This window comes from Oncorhynchus keta, unplaced genomic scaffold, assembly GCF_023373465.1.
Source record: "Oncorhynchus keta strain PuntledgeMale-10-30-2019 unplaced genomic scaffold, Oket_V2 Un_contig_448_pilon_pilon, whole genome shotgun sequence".
Lineage (NCBI taxonomy): Eukaryota > Metazoa > Chordata > Actinopteri > Salmoniformes > Salmonidae > Oncorhynchus > Oncorhynchus keta.
This window is the reverse complement of record NW_026287799.1, coordinates 190001-208691: the sequence shown is the minus strand read 5'-3', so window position 1 is coordinate 208691 and position 18691 is coordinate 190001. Positions and strand designations below refer to the sequence as shown.

The 18691-nt window shown below is 46.0% G+C and overlaps 1 protein-coding gene across 1 annotated transcript in view; it reads left to right on the top strand.

Annotated features, from left to right (window-relative positions):
• The window catches only part of rfc1 (replication factor C (activator 1) 1), an 85796-nt gene that overhangs the window by 20006 nt on the left and 47099 nt on the right, over positions 1-18691 (top strand). Inside the window, 3 exon segments of the mRNA XM_052509411.1 lie at positions 662-769; positions 14275-14454; positions 16119-16223. Of these exon segments, the coding sequence (XP_052365371.1) occupies positions 662-769; positions 14275-14454; positions 16119-16223 (393 nt within the window).

Sequence of the window (18691 nt, the reverse complement as noted above, 5' to 3'; positions counted from 1 at the left end):
GCTCTGTGACTGACTGAAAATAACCCAAAGCTCTGTGACTGACTGAAAATAACCCAAAGCTCTGTGACTGACTGAAAATAACCCAAAGCTCTGTGACTGACTGAAAATAACCCAAAGCTCTGTGACTGACTGAAAATAACCCAAAGCTCTGTGACTGACTGAAAATAACCCAAAGCTCTGTGACTGACTGAAAATAACCCAAAGCTCTGTGACTGACTGAAAAAATAACCCAAAGCTCTGTGACTGACTGAAAATAACCCAAAGCTCTGTGACTGAAAATAACCCAAAGCTCTGTGACTGAAAATAACCCAAAGCTCTGTGACTGACTGAAAATAACCCAAAGCTCTGTGACTGACTGAAAATAACCCAAAGCTCTGTGACTGACTGAAAATAACCCAAAGCTCTGTGACTGAAAATAACCCAAAGCTCTGTGACTGAAAATAACCCAAAGCTCTGTGACTGACTGAAAATAACCCAAAGCTCTGTGACTGACTGAAAATAACCCAAAGCTCTGTGACTGAAAATAACCCAAAGCTCTGTGACTGACTGAAAATAACCCAAAGCTCTGTGACTGTGACTGTGTGTAACTGTGTAACCGTGTGTGTGCAACCGTGTGTGTGTGTGTGTGTGTGTGTGTGTGTGTGTGTGTGTGTGTGTCCAGAGCACCAGTCCAGAGGAATCGGAGAAGAAGCGAGGGAACTCCTCAGCCTTCCGTAGTTTCCTGAACCGAGACGGACCCAGAGCCCTGGGATCTAAACCCATACCCACTGTAAGACAAACACACAGCCCTGGGATCTAAACCCATACCCACTGTAAGACAAACACACAGCCCTGGGATCTAAACCCATACCCACTGTAAGACAAACACATAGCCCTGGGATCTAAACCCATACCCACTGGGACCTAAACCCATACCCACTGGGGTCTAAACCCATACCCACTGGGGTCTAAACCCATACCCACTGGGATCTAAACCCATACCCACTGGGATCTAAACCCATACCCACTCTAAGACAAACACATAGCCCTGGGATCTAAACCCATACCCACTGGGACCTAAACCCATACCCACTGGGGTCTAAACCCATACCCACTGGGGTCTAAACCCATACCCACTGGGGTCTAAACACATACCCACTGGGATATAAACACATACCCACAGGGGGATATAAACACATACCCACAGGGGGATATAAACACATACCCACTGGGATCTAAACACATACCCACTGGGATCTAAACACATACCCACTGGGGTCTAAACACATACCCACTGGGATCTAAACACATACCCACTGGGATCTAAACGCATACCCACTGGGATCTAAACACATACCCACTTGGGGTCTAAACACATACCCACTGGGATATAAACACATACCCACTTGGGGTCTAAACACATACCCACTGGGATCTAAACACATACCCACTGGGATCTAAACACATACCCACTTGGGGTCTAAACACATACCCACTGGGATCTAAACACATACCCACTGGGATATAAACACATACCCACTGGGATATAAACACATACCCACTGGGATATAATAATAAACACATACCCACTGGGATATAAACACATACCCACTGGGGTCTAAACGCATACCCACTGGGGACTAAACGCATACCCACTGGGGTCTAAACACATACCCACTGGGATATAAACACATACCCACTGGGATATAAACACATACCCACTGGGATATAAACACATACCCACTGGGGTCTAAACGCATACCCACTGGGGACTAAACGCATACCCACTGGGGTCTAAACACATACCCACTGGGATATAAACACATACCCACTGGGATATAAACACATACCCACTGGGATCTAAACACATACCCACTGGGATCTAAACACATACCCACTGGGGTCTAAACACATACCCACTGGGATATAAACACATACCCACTGGGATATAAACACATACCCACTGGGATCTAAACACATACCCACTGGGATCTAAACACATACCCACTGGGGTCTAAACACATACCCACTGGGGGGTATAAACACATACCCACTGGGATCTAAACACATACCCACTGGGGGGTATAAACACATACCCACTGGGATCTAAACACATACCCACTGGGGGTATAAACACATACCCACTGGGGTCTAAACACATACCCACTGGGGTCTAAACACATACCCACTGGGATCTAAACACATACCCACTGGGATCTAAACACATACCCACTGGGATATAAACACATACCCACTGGGATCTAAACACATACCCACTGGGATCTAAACACATACCCACTGGGGTCTAAACACATACCCACTGGGGTCTAAACACATACCCACTGGGGTCTAAACACATACCCACTGGGGTCTAAACACATACCCACTGGGGTCTAAACACATACCCACTGGGATATAAACACATACCCACTGGGATATAAACACATACCCACTGGGATATAAACACATACCCACTGGGGTCTAAACACATACCCACTGGGATATAAACACATACCCACTGGGATATAAACACATACCCACTGGGGTCTAAACACATACCCACTGGGATCTAAACACATACCCACTGGGATATAAACACATACCCACTGGGATCTAAACACATACCCACTGGGATATAAACACATACCCACTGGGGTCTAAACACATACCCACAGGGATCTAAACACATACCCACTGGGATCTAAACACATACCCACTGGGGTCTAAACACATACCCACTGGGATCTAAACACATACCCACTGGGGTCTAAACACATACCCACTGGGGTCTAAACACATACCCACTGGGGTCTAAACACATACCCACTGGGATATAAACACATACCCACTGGGATATAAACACATACCTAAACACATTCCCACTGGGATCTAAACACATACCCACTGGGGGGTATAAACACATACCCACTGGGATCTAAACACATACCCACTGGGGTCTAAACACATACCCACTGGGATCTAAACACATACCCACTGGGATATAAACACATACCCACTGGGATATAAACACATACCCACTGGGATCTAAACACATACCCACTGGGATCTAAACACATACCCACTGGGGGTATAAACACATACCCACTGGGGGGTATAAACACATACCCACTGGGGGTATAAACACATACCCACTGGGGGGTCTAAACACATACCCACTGGGGGGTATAAACACATTCCCACTGGGATCTAAACACATACCCACTGGGGGTATAAACACATACCCACTGGGGGTATAAACACATACCCACTGGGGGTATAAACACATACCCACTGGGGGGTATAAACACATACCCACTGGGGATCTAAACACATACCCACTGGGGTCTAAACACATACCCACTGGGATCTAAACACATACCCACTGGGATCTAAACACATACCCACTGGGGTATAAACACATACCCACTGGGATATAAACACATACCCACTGGGATATAAACACATACCCACTGGGGTATAAACACATACCCACTGGGATATAAACACATACCCACTGGGATCTAAACACATACCCACTGGGGTCTAAACGCATACCCACTGGGGTCTAAACACATACCCACTGGGATCTAAACACATTCCCACTGGGATATAAACACATACCCACTGGGATATAAACACATACCCACTGGGATATAAACACATTCCCACTGGGATCTAAACACATACCCACTGGGATATAAACACATACCCACTGGGATCTAAACACATACCCACTGGGATCTAAACACATACCCACTGGGGTCTAAACACATACCCACTGGGATCTAAACACATACCCACAGGGGGATCTAAACACATACCCACTGGGATCTAAACACATACCCACTGGGATCTAAACACATACCCACTGGGATATAAACACATACCCACTGGGATCTAAACACATACCCACTGGGATATAAACACATACCCACTGGGGTCTAAACACATACCCACTGGGATCTAAACACATTCCCACTGGGATATAAACACATACCCACTGGGGTCTAAACCCATACCCACTGGGATATAAACACATACCCACTGGGATATAAACACATACCCACTGGGATCTAAACACATACCCACTGGGATCTAAACACATACCCACTGGGATCTAAACACATACCCACTGGGATATAAACACATACCCACTGGGATCTAAACACATACCCACTGGGATATAAACACATACCCACTGGGGTCTAAACACATACCCACTGGGATCTAAACACATACCCACTGGGATCTAAACACATACCCACTGGGATATAAACACATACCCACTGGGATATAAACACATACCCACAGGGGGATATAAACACATACCCACTGGGGTCTAAACACATACCCACTGGGATCTAAACACATACCCACTGGGATCTAAACACATACCCACTGGGATATAAACACATACCCACTGGGATATAAACACATACCCACAGGGGGATATAAACACATACCCACTGGGATCTAAACACATACCCACTGGGATCTAAACACATACCCACTGGGATCTAAACACATACCCACTGGGATATAAACACATACCCACTGGGATATAAACACATACCCACAGGGGGATATAAACACATACCCACTGGGATCTAAACACATACCCACTGGGATATAAACACATACCCACTGGGGTCTAAACACATACCCACTGGGATCTAAACACATACCCACTGGGGTATAAACACATACCCACTGGGGTCTAAACACATACCCACTGGGGTATAAACACATACCCACTGGGATATAAACACATACCCACTGGGGTCTAAACACATACCCACTGGGATATAAACACATACCCACTGGGATCTAAACACATACCCACTGGGATCTAAACACATACCCACTGGGGTCTAAACACATACCCACTGGGATCTAAACACATACCCACTGGGATCTAAACACATACCCACTGGGATATAAACACATACCCACTGGGATATAAACACATACCCACTGGGATATAAACACATACCCACTGGGATATAAACACATACCCACTGGGAAACACATACCCACTAATAAACACATACCCACTGGGATATAAACACATACCCACTGGGATATAAACACATACCCACTGGGATATAAACACATACCCACTGGGATATAAACACATACCCACTGGGATCTAAACACATACCCACTGGGGTCTAAACACATACCCACTGGGATCTAAACACATACCCACTGGGATCTAAACACATACCCACTGGGATATAAACACATACCCACTGGGGTCTAAACACATACCCACTGGGATATAAACACATACCCACTGGGATATAAACACATACCCACTGGGGTCTAAACACATACCCACTGGGATCTAAACACATACCCACTGGGATCTAAACACATACCCACTGGGATCTAAACACATACCCACTGGGATATAAACACATACCCACTGGGATCTAAACACATACCCACTGGGATCTAAACACATACCCACTGGGGTCTAAACACATACCCACTGGGATCTAAACACATACCCACTGGGATCTAAACACATACCCACTGGGATATAAACACATACCCACTGGGATATAAACACATACCCACTGGGATATAAACACATACCCACTGGGATATAAACACATACCCACTGGGATCTAAACACATACCCACTGGGATCTAAACACATACCCACTGGGATCTAAACACATACCCACTGGGATCTAAACACATACCCACTGGGATCTAAACACATACCCACTGGGATCTAAACACATACCCACTGGGATCTAAACACATACCCACTGGGATATAAACACATACCCACTGGGATCTAAACACATACCCACTGGGATCTAAACACATACCCACTGGGGTCTAAACACATACCCACTGGGATCTAAACACATACCCACTGGGATCTAAACACATACCCACTGGGATATAAACACATACCCACTGGGATATAAACACATACCCACTGGGATATAAACACATACCCACTGGGATATAAACACATACCCACTGGGATATAAACACATACCCACTGGGATCTAAACACATACCCACTGGGATCTAAACACATACCCACTGGGATATAAACACATACCCACTGGGATATAAACACATACCCACTGGGATATAAACACATACCCACTGGGATATAAACACATACCCACTGGGGTCTAAACACATACCCACTGGGGTCTAAACACATACCCACTGGGGTCTAAACACATACCCACTGGGGTCTAAACACATACCCACTGGGATCTAAACACATACCCACTGGGATCTAAACACATACCCACTGGGGTCTAAACACATACCCACTGGGATATAAACACATACCCACTGGGGTCTAAACACATACCCACTGGGGTCTAAACACATACCCACTGGGGTCTAAACACATACCCACTGGGATATAAACACATACCCACTGGGATATAAACACATACCCACTGGGATATAAACACATACCCACTGGGATCACATACCCACTGGGAAAACACATACCCACTGGGATCTAAACACATACCCACTGGGATATAAACACATACCCACTGGGATATAAACACATACCCACTGGGATCTAAACACATACCCACTGGGATCTAAACACATACCCACTGGGGTCTAAACACATACCCACTGGGATATAAACACATACCCACTGGGATATAAACACATACCCACTGGGATCTAAACACATACCCACTGGGATCTAAACACATACCCACTGGGATATAAACACATACCCACTGGGATATAAACACATACCCACTGGGATATAAACACATACCCACTGGGATATAAACACATACCCACTGGGATATAAACACATACCCACTGGGATATAAACACATACCCACTGGGGTCTAAACACATACCCACTGGGATATAAACACATACCCACTGGGATATAAACACATACCCACTGGGATCTAAACACATACCCACTGGGATCTAAACACATACCCACTGGGATCTAAACACATACCCACTGGGATATAAACACATACCCACTGGGATATAAACACATACCCACTGGGATCTAAACACATACCCACTGGGATATAAACACATACCCACTGGGGTCTAAACACATACCCACTGGGATATAAACACATACCCACTGGGGTCTAAACACATACCCACTGGGATATAAACACATACCCACTGGGATATAAACACATACCCACTGGGATATAAACACATACCCACTGGGATATAAACACATACCCACTGGGGTCTAAACACATACCCACTGGGGTCTAAACACATACCCACTGGGGTCTAAACACATACCCACTGGGATATAAACACATACCCACTGGGATCTAAACACATACCCACTGGGATCTAAACACATACCCACTGGGGTCTAAACACATACCCACTGGGGTCTAAACACATACCCACTGGGATATAAACACATACCCACTGGGATCTAAACACATACCCACTGGGATCTAAACACATACCCACTGGGATCTAAACACATACCCACTGGGATATAAACACATACCCACTGGGATATAAACACATACCCACTGGGATATAAACACATACCCACTGGGATATAAACACATACCCACTGGGATATAAACACATACCCACTGGGGTCTAAACACATACCCACTGGGATATAAACACATACCCACTGGGATCTAAACACATACCCACTGGGATCTAAACACATACCCACTGGGATATAAACACATACCCACTGGGATATAAACACATACCCACTGGGATATAAACACATACCCACTGGGGTCTAAACACATACCCACTGGGATATAAACACATACCCACTGGGATATAAACACATACCCACTGGGATATAAACACATACCCACTGGGATATAAACACATACCCACTGGGATCTAAACACATACCCACTGGGGTCTAAACACATACCCACTGGGATATAAACACATACCCACTGGGGTCTAAACACATACCCACTGGGATATAAACACATACCCACTGGGGTCTAAACACATACCCACTGGGATATAAACACATACCCACTGGGGTCTAAACACATACCCACTGGGGTCTAAACACATACCCACTGGGATCTAAACACATACCCACAGGGGGATCTAAACACATACCCACTGGGATCTAAACACATACCCACTGGGATCTAAACACATACCCACTGGGATATAAACACATACCCACTGGGATCTAAACACATACCCACTGGGATATAAACACATACCCACTGGGGTCTAAACACATACCCACTGGGATCTAAACACATTCCCACTGGGATACCCCCACTGGGATATAAACACATACCCACTGGGATATAAACACATACCCACTGGGATCTAAACACATACCCACTGGGATCTAAACACATACCCACTGGGATCTAAACACATACCCACTGGGATATAAACACATACCCACTGGGATCTAAACACATACCCACTGGGATATAAACACATACCCACTGGGGTCTAAACACATACCCACTGGGATCTAAACACATACCCACTGGGATCTAAACACATACCCACTGGGATATAAACACATACCCACTGGGATATAAACACATACCCACTGGGGGATATAAACACATACCCACTGGGGTCTAAACACATACCCACTGGGATCTAAACACATACCCACTGGGATCTAAACACATACCCACTGGGATATAAACACATACCCACTGGGAAAAACACATACCCACTGGGATATAAACACATACCCACTGGGATCTAAACACATACCCACTGGGATCTAAACACATACCCACTGGGATCTAAACACATACCCACTGGGATATAAACACATACCCACTGGGATATAAACACATACCCACTGGGATATAAACACATACCCACTGGGATCTAAACACATACCCACTGGGATCTAAACACATACCCACTGGGATATAAACACATACCCACTGGGATCTAAACACATACCCACTGGGATCTAAACACATACCCACTGGGGTCTAAACACATACCCACTGGGGTCTAAACACATACCCACTGGGGTATAAACACATACCCACTGGGGTCTAAACACATACCCACTGGGATATAAACACATACCCACTGGGATCTAAACACATACCCACTGGGATCTAAACACATACCCACTGGGGTCTAAACACATACCCACTGGGATCTAAACACATACCCACTGGGATCTAAACACATACCCACTGGGATATAAACACATACCCACTGGGATATAAACACATACCCACTGGGATATAAACACATACCCACTGGGATATAAACACATACCCACTGGGATATAAACACATACCCACTGGGATATAAACACATACCCACTGGGATATAAACACATACCCACTGGGATATAAACACATACCCACTGGGATATAAACACATACCCACTGGGATATAAACACATACCCACTGGGATCTAAACACATACCCACTGGGGTCTAAACACATACCCACTGGGATCTAAACACATACCCACTGGGATCTAAACACATACCCACTGGGATATAAACACATACCCACTGGGGTCTAAACACATACCCACTGGGATATAAACACATACCCACTGGGATCTAAACACATACCCACTGGGATATAAACACATACCCACTGGGATCTAAACACATACCCACTGGGATCTAAACACATACCCACTGGGATCTAAACACATACCCACTGGGATATAAACACATACCCACTGGGATCTAAACACATACCCACTGGGATCTAAACACATACCCACTGGGGTCTAAACACATACCCACTGGGATCTAAACACATACCCACTGGGATCTAAACACATACCCACTGGGATATAAACACATACCCACTGGGATATAAACACATACCCACTGGGATATAAACACATACCCACTGGGATATAAACACATACCCACTGGGATCTAAACACATACCCACTGGGATCTAAACACATACCCACTGGGATCTAAACACATACCCACTGGGATATAAACACATACCCACTGGGATATAAACACATACCCACTGGGATATAAACACATACCCACTGGGATATAAACACATACCCACTGGGATATAAACACATACCCACTGGGGTCTAAACACATACCCACTGGGGTCTAAACACATACCCACTGGGGTCTAAACACATACCCACTGGGATCTAAACACATACCCACTGGGATCTAAACACATACCCACTGGGATCTAAACACATACCCACTGGGATCTAAACACATACCCACTGGGATATAAACACATACCCACTGGGATATAAACACATACCCACTGGGGTCTAAACACATACCCACTGGGATCTAAACACATACCCACTGGGATATAAACACATACCCACTGGGATATAAACACATACCCACTGGGATCTAAACACATACCCACTGGGGTCTAAACACATACCCACTGGGATATAAACACATACCTAAACACATACCCACTGGGATATAAACACATTCCCACTGGGATCTAAACACATACCCACTGGGATATAAACACATACCCACTGGGATCTAAACACATACCCACTGGGATCTAAACACATACCCACTGGGGTCTAAACACATACCCACTGGGATCTAAACACATACCCACTGGGGGATCTAAACACATACCCACTGGGATCTAAACACATACCCACTGGGATCTAAACACATACCCACTGGGATATAAACACATACCCACTGGGATCTAAACACATACCCACTGGGATATAAACACATACCCACTGGGGTCTAAACACATACCCACTGGGATCTAAACACATACCCACTGGGATATAAACACATACCCACTGGGGTCTAAACCCATACCCACTGGGATATAAACACATACCCACTGGGATATAAACACATACCCACTGGGATCTAAACACATACCCACTGGGATCTAAACACATACCCACTGGGATCTAAACACATACCCACTGGGATATAAACACATACCCACTGGGATATAAACACATACCCACTGGGATATAAACACATACCCACTGGGGTCTAAACACATACCCACTGGGATATAAACACATACCCACTGGGGTCTAAACACATACCCACTGGGATATAAACACATACCCACTGGGATATAAACACATACCCACTGGGGTATAAACACATACCCACTGGGGTCTAAACACATACCCACTGGGATCTAAACACATACCCACTGGGATCTAAACACATACCCACTGGGATATAAACACATACCCACTGGGATATAAACACATACCCACAGGGGGATATAAACACATACCCACTGGGATCTAAACACATACCCACTGGGATCTAAACACATACCCACTGGGATCTAAACACATACCCACTGGGATATAAACACATACCCACTGGGATATAAACACATACCCACAGGGGGATATAAACACATACCCACTGGGATCTAAACACATACCCACTGGGATATAAACACATACCCACTGGGGTCTAAACACATACCCACTGGGATCTAAACACATACCCACTGGGGTATAAACACATACCCACTGGGGTCTAAACACATACCCACTGGGGTATAAACACATACCCACTGGGATATAAACACATACCCACTGGGATATAAACACATACCCACTGGGGTCTAAACACATACCCACTGGGATATAAACACATACCCACTGGGATCTAAACACATACCCACTGGGATCTAAACACATACCCACTGGGGTCTAAACACATACCCACTGGGATCTAAACACATACCCACTGGGATCTAAACACATACCCACTGGGATATAAACACATACCCACTGGGATATAAACACATACCCACTGGGATATAAACACATACCCACTGGGATATAAACACATACCCACTGGGATATAAACACATACCCACTGGGATATAAACACATACCCACTGGGATATAAACACATACCCACTGGGATATAAACACATACCCACTGGGATATAAACACATACCCACTGGGATCTAAACACATACCCACTGGGGTCTAAACACATACCCACTGGGATCTAAACACATACCCACTGGGATCTAAACACATACCCACTGGGATATAAACACATACCCACTGGGGTCTAAACACATACCCACTGGGATATAAACACATACCCACTGGGATCTAAACACATACCCACTGGGGTCTAAACACATACCCACTGGGATCTAAACACATACCCACTGGGATCTAAACACATACCCACTGGGATCTAAACACATACCCACTGGGATATAAACACATACCCACTGGGATCTAAACACATACCCACTGGGATCTAAACACATACCCACTGGGGTCTAAACACATACCCACTGGGATCTAAACACATACCCACTGGGATCTAAACACATACCCACTGGGATATAAACACATACCCACTGGGATATAAACACATACCCACTGGGATATAAACACATACCCACTGGGATATAAACACATACCCACTGGGATATAAACACATACCCACTGGGATATAAACACATACCCACTGGGATCTAAACACATACCCACTGGGATCTAAACACATACCCACTGGGATATAAACACATACCCACTGGGATATAAACACATACCCACTGGGATATAAACACATACCCACTGGGATATAAACACATACCCACTGGGGTCTAAACACATACCCACTGGGGTCTAAACACATACCCACTGGGGTCTAAACACATACCCACTGGGGTCTAAACACATACCCACTGGGATCTAAACACATACCCACTGGGATCTAAACACATACCCACTGGGGTCTAAACACATACCCACTGGGATATAAACACATACCCACTGGGGTCTAAACACATACCCACTGGGGTCTAAACACATACCCACTGGGGTCTAAACACATACCCACTGGGATATAAACACATACCCACTGGGATATAAACACATACCCACTGGGATATAAACACATACCCACTGGGATCTAAACACATACCCACTGGGGTCTAAACACATACCCACTGGGGTCTAAACACATACCCACTGGGATATAAACACATACCCACTGGGATCTAAACACATACCCACTGGGATCTAAACACATACCCACTGGGGTCTAAACACATACCCACTGGGGTATAAACACATACCCACTGGGATATAAACACATACCCACTGGGATCTAAACACATACCCACTGGGATCTAAACACATACCCACTGGGATCTAAACACATACCCACTGGGATATAAACACATACCCACTGGGATATAAACACATACCCACTGGGATATAAACACATACCCACTGGGATATAAACACATACCCACTGGGATATAAACACATACCCACTGGGATATAAACACATACCCACTGGGGTCTAAACACATACCCACTGGGATATAAACACATGTGTGTGTGTGTACTGGGATCTAAACACATACCCACTGTGATCTAAACACATACCCACTGGGATATAAACACATACCCACTGGGATATAAACACATACCCACTGGGATATAAACACATACCCACTGGGGTCTAAACACATACCCACTGGGATATAAACACATACCCACTGGGATATAAACACATACCCACTGGGATATAAACACATACCCACTGGGATATAAACACATACCCACTGGGATATAAACACATACCCACTGGGGTCTAAACACATACCCACTGGGATATAAACACATACCCACTGGGGTCTAAACACATACCCACTGGGATATAAACACATACCCACTGGGGTATAAACACATACCCACTGGGATATAAACACATACCCACTGGGGTCTAAACACATACCCACTGGGATATAAACACATACCTAAACACATACCCACTGGGATCTAAACGCATACCCACTGGGGTCTAAACGCATACCCACTGGGGACTAAACGCATACCCACTGGGGTCTAAACACATACCCACTGGGGTCTAAACACATACCCACTGGGGTCTAAACACATACCCACTGGGATCTAAACACATACCCACTGTAACCACTTTAACACCTGTGTGTGTGTAATCTGTGTGTGTGTAATCTGTGTGTGTAATCTGTGTGTGTAACCTGTGTGTGTGTAATCTGTGTGTGTATAACCTGTGTGTGTGTAACCTGTGTGTGTGTAATCTGTGTGTGTATAACCTGTGTGTGTGTAATCTGTGTGTGTATAACCTGTGTGTGTATAACCTGTGTGTGTATAACCTGTGTGTGTAATCTGTGTGTGTAACCTGTGTGTGTGTATAACCTGTGTGTGTGTATAACCTGTGTGTGTATAACCTGTGTGTGTAATCTGTGTGTGTAACCTGTGTGTGTGTGTAACCTGTGTGTGTATAACCTGTGTGTGTGTAACCTGTGTGTGTGTGCAGGGAGCAGAGAACTGCCTGGAGGGATGTGTGTTTGTGATCTCTGGCGTGTTGGACAGTATGGAACGTGAGGACGCTAAGTGCCTGATAGAGCGTTATGGAGGGAAGGTGACCGGTAGCATCAGTAAGAGGACCACATACCTGGTGATGGGCAGAGATGGAGGAGCCGCCAAGACTGAGAAGGTACACAAAGGGTTCACTTATTTACCTCTCTCTGTCTCTCTCTCTCGTTCTCTCCTTCTCGTTTTCTCTCACATTCTCTCTCACGTTCTCTACATATATATATATATGCCATTTAGCAGACGCTTTTATCCAAAGCGACTTACAGTCATGTGTGCATACATTCTACGTATGGGTGGTCCCGGGGATCGAACCCACTACCCTGGCGTTACAAGCGCCATGCTCTACCAACTGAGCTACAGAAGGACCACTCTCTCTCTCTCGTTCTCTCCTTCTCGTTTTCTCTCGGTCTCTCTCTCTCTCTCTCTCGTTCTCTCCTCGTTTTCTCTCGGTCTCTCTCTCTCGTTCTCTCACATTCTCTCTCACATTCTCTCTCGTTCTCTCCTTCTCGTTTTCTCTCGTTCTCTCACATTCTCTCTCACGTTCTCTCTCTCTCTCTCTCGTTCTCTCCTTCTCGTTTTCTCTCGGTCTCTCTCTCTCGTTCTCTCACATTCTCTCTCACGTTCTCTCTCTCTCTCTCGTTCTCTCCTTCTCGTTTTCTCTCGGTCTCTCTCTTGTTCTCTTGTTCTCTCTCTTGTTCTCTTGTTCTCTCTCTTGTTCTCTCTCTCGTTCTCTCTCTCTTCTCTCTCTCTCTCGTTCTCTCTCTCTCGTTCTCTCTCTCTCTCTCTCTCTCTCTCTCTCTCTCGTTCTCTCTCTCTCTCTCGTTCTCTCTCTCTCTCTCGTTCTCTCTCTCTCGTTCTCTCTCTCTCGTTCTCTCTCTCTCTCTCTCTCTCTCTCTCTCTCTCGTTCTCTCTCTCTCTCTCGTTCTCTCTCTCTCTCGTTTTCTCTCTCTCTCTCGTTCTCTCTCTCTCTCGTTCTCTCTCTCTCTCGTTCTCTCTCTCTCTCGTTCTCTCTCTCTCTCGTTCTCTCTCTCTCTCGTTTTCTCTCTCTCTCTCTCTCGTTCTCTCTCTCTCTCGTTCTCTCTCTCTCTCGTTCTCTCTCTCTCTCGTTCTGTCTCTCTCTTGTTCTCTCTCTCTCTTGTTCTCTCTCTCTCTTGTTCTCTCTCTCTCTCGTTCTCTCTCTCTCTCGTTCTCTCTCTCTCTCGTTCTCTCTCTCTCTCGTTCTCTCTCTTTCTCTCGTTTTCTCTCTCTTTCTCGTTTTCTCTCTCTTTCTCGTTTTCTCTCTCTCTCGTTTTCTCTCTCTCTCTCTCGTGTTTTCTCTCTCTCTCTCTCGTGTTTTCTCTCTCTCTCTCTCGTGTTTTCTCTCTCTCTCTCTCGTGTTTTCTCTCTCTCTCTCTCTCGTTTTCTCTCTCTCTCTCGTGTTTTCTCTCTCTCGTTCTCTCTCTAATCTCTCTCTCTGTTTTCTCTCTCTCTCGTTTTTCTTCTCTCTCTCGTTTTCTCTCTCTCTCGTTTTCTCTCTCTCTCGTTTTCTCTCTCTCGTTTTCTCTCTCTCTCTCTCTCTCTCTCGTTTTCTCTCTCTCTCGTTTTCTCTCTCTCTCGTTTTCTCTCTCTCTCTCTCGTTTTCTCTCTCTCTCTCTCGTTTTCTCTCTCTCTCTCTCGTTTTCTCTCTCTCGTTCTCTCCCTTTGACCTCAGTTTTTTTCAATATAGCTCCTCACTCCTCTCCCTCCTCTCCCTCCTCTCCCTCCTCTCCCTCCTCTCTCTCCTCTCTCTCCTCTCTCTGTCTCCAGGCGGAGGGGTTTGGGACTAAGATCCTGGATGAGGATGGTCTGTTGGAGCTCATCAGAAGTACACCAGGGAAGAAATCCAAGTACCTGATTGCTGCCGAGGCAGAGGTGAGGGGGAACATTGGGCTATGGTCTAAAGTACCTGGTAATACTACTAATATAACTAATATAATACTACTAATATAACTAATATAATACTACTAATATAACTAATATAATACTACTAATATAACTAATATAATACTACTAATATAACTAATATAATACTACTAATATTACTAATGTAATACTACTAATGTAATATAACTATGTAATACTACTAATGGTTTCCCTGATCCAGATTAGACCTGTTTTCCCAGATCCAGATTAGACCTGTTTTCCCAGATCCAGATTAGACCTGTTCTCCCAGATCCGGATTAGGCCTGTTCTCCCAGATCCAGATTAGACCTGTTCTCCCAGATCCGGATTAGGCCTGTTCTCCCTGATCCGGATTAGGCCTGTTCTCCCAGATCCGGATTAGGCCTGTTCTCCCAGATCTGGATTAGGCCTGTTCTCCCTGATCCGGATTAGGCCTGTTTTCCCTGATCCGGATTATACCTGTTTTCCCTGATCCGGATTAGGCCTGTTTTCCCTGATCCAGATTAGACCTGTTCTCCCAGATCCGGATTAGGCCTGTTCTCCCAGATCCGGATTAGGCCTGTTCTCCCAGATCCGGATTAGGCCTGTTCTCCCAGATCCGGATTAGGCCTGTTCTCCCTGATCCGGATTAGGCCCGTTTCCCCTGATCCAGATTAGGCCCGTTTTCCCTGATCCGGATTCGGCCTGTTTTCCCTGATCCGGATTCGGCCCGTTTTCCCTGATCCGGATTCGGCCTGTTTTCCCTGATCCGGATTCGGCCTGTTTTCCCTGATCCGGATTAGGCCTGTTTTCCCTGATCCGGATTAGGCCTGTTTTCCCTAATCCGGATTAGGCCTCCTCCTGTTTTCCCTGATCCGGATTAGGCCTCCTCCTGTTTTCCCTGATCCGGATTAGGCCTCCTCCTGTTTTCCCTGATCCGGATTAGGCCTCCTCCTGTTTTCCCTGATCCGGATTAGGCCTCCTCCTGTTTTCCCTGATCCGGATTAGGCCTCCTCCTGTTTTCCCTGATCCGGATTAGGCCTGTTTTCCCTGATCCGGATTAGACCTGTTTTCCCTGATCCGGATTAGGCCTGTACCTGTTTTCCCTGATCCGGATTAGGCCTCTTCCTGTTTTCCCTGATCCGGATTAGGCCTGTTTTCCCCGATCCGGATTAGGCCTCTTCCTGTTTTCCCTGATCCGGATTAGGCCTCTTCCTGTTTTCCCTGATCCGGATTAGGCCTGTTCTCCCTGATCCGGATTAGGCCTGTTTTCCCTGATCCGGATTAGGCCTCCTCCTGTTTTCCCTGATCCGGATTAGGCCTGTTTTCCCTGATCCGGATTAGACCTGTTTTCCCCGATCCGGATTAGGCCTGTACCTGTTTTCCCTGATCCGGATTAGGCCTGTACCTGTTCTCCCTGATCCGGATTAGGCCTGTTCTCCCTGATCCGGATTAGGCCTGTTCTCCCTGATCCGGATTAGGCCTGTTCTCCCTGATCCGGATTAGGCCTGTTCTCCCTGATCCGGATTAGGCCTGTTCTCCCTGATCCGGATTAGGCCTGTTCTCCCTGATCCGGATTAGGCCTGTTCTCCCTGATCCGGATTAGGCCTGTTTTCCCTGATCCGGATTAGACCTGTTTTCCCCGATCCGGATTAGGCCTGTACCTGTTTTCCCTGATCCGGATTAGGCCTCTTCCTGTTTTCCCTGATCCGGATTAGGCCTCTTCCTGTTTTCCCTGATCCGGATTAGGCCTGTTTTCCCTGATCCGGATTAGGCTTCTTCCTGTTTTCCCTGATCCGGATTAGGCCTCTTCCTGTTTTCCCTGATCCGGATTAGGCCTCTTCCTGTTTTCCCTGATCCGGATTAGGCCTGTACCTGTTCTCCCTGATCCGGATTAGGCCTGTTCTCCCTGATCCGGATTAGGCCTGTTCTCCCTGATCCGGATTAGGCCTGTTCTCCCTGATCCGGATTAGGCCTGTTTTCCCCGATCCGGATTAGGCCTGTTTTCCCCGATCCGGATTAGGCCTGTTCTCCCAGGTCCGGATTAGGCCTGTTTTCCCTAATCCGGATTAGGCCTCTTCCTGTTCTCCCAGATCCGGATTAGGCCTGTTTTCCCCGATCCGGATTAGGCCTGTTCTCCCAGGTCCGGATTAAACCTGTTTTCCCCGATCCGGATTAGGCCTGTTTTCCCTGATCCGGATTAGGCCTGTTTTCCCTGATCCGGATTAGGCCTGTTTTCCCTGATCCGGATTAGGCCTGTTCTCCCTGATCCGGATTAGGCCTGTTCTCCCTGATCCGGATTAGGCCTGTTCTCCCTGATCCGGATTAGGCCTGTTCTCCCTGATCCGGATTAGGCCTGTTCTCCCTGATCCGGATTAGGCCTGTTCTCCCTGATCCGGATTAGGCCTGTTCTCCCTGATCCGGATTAGGCCTGTTCTCCCTGATCCGGATTAGGCCTG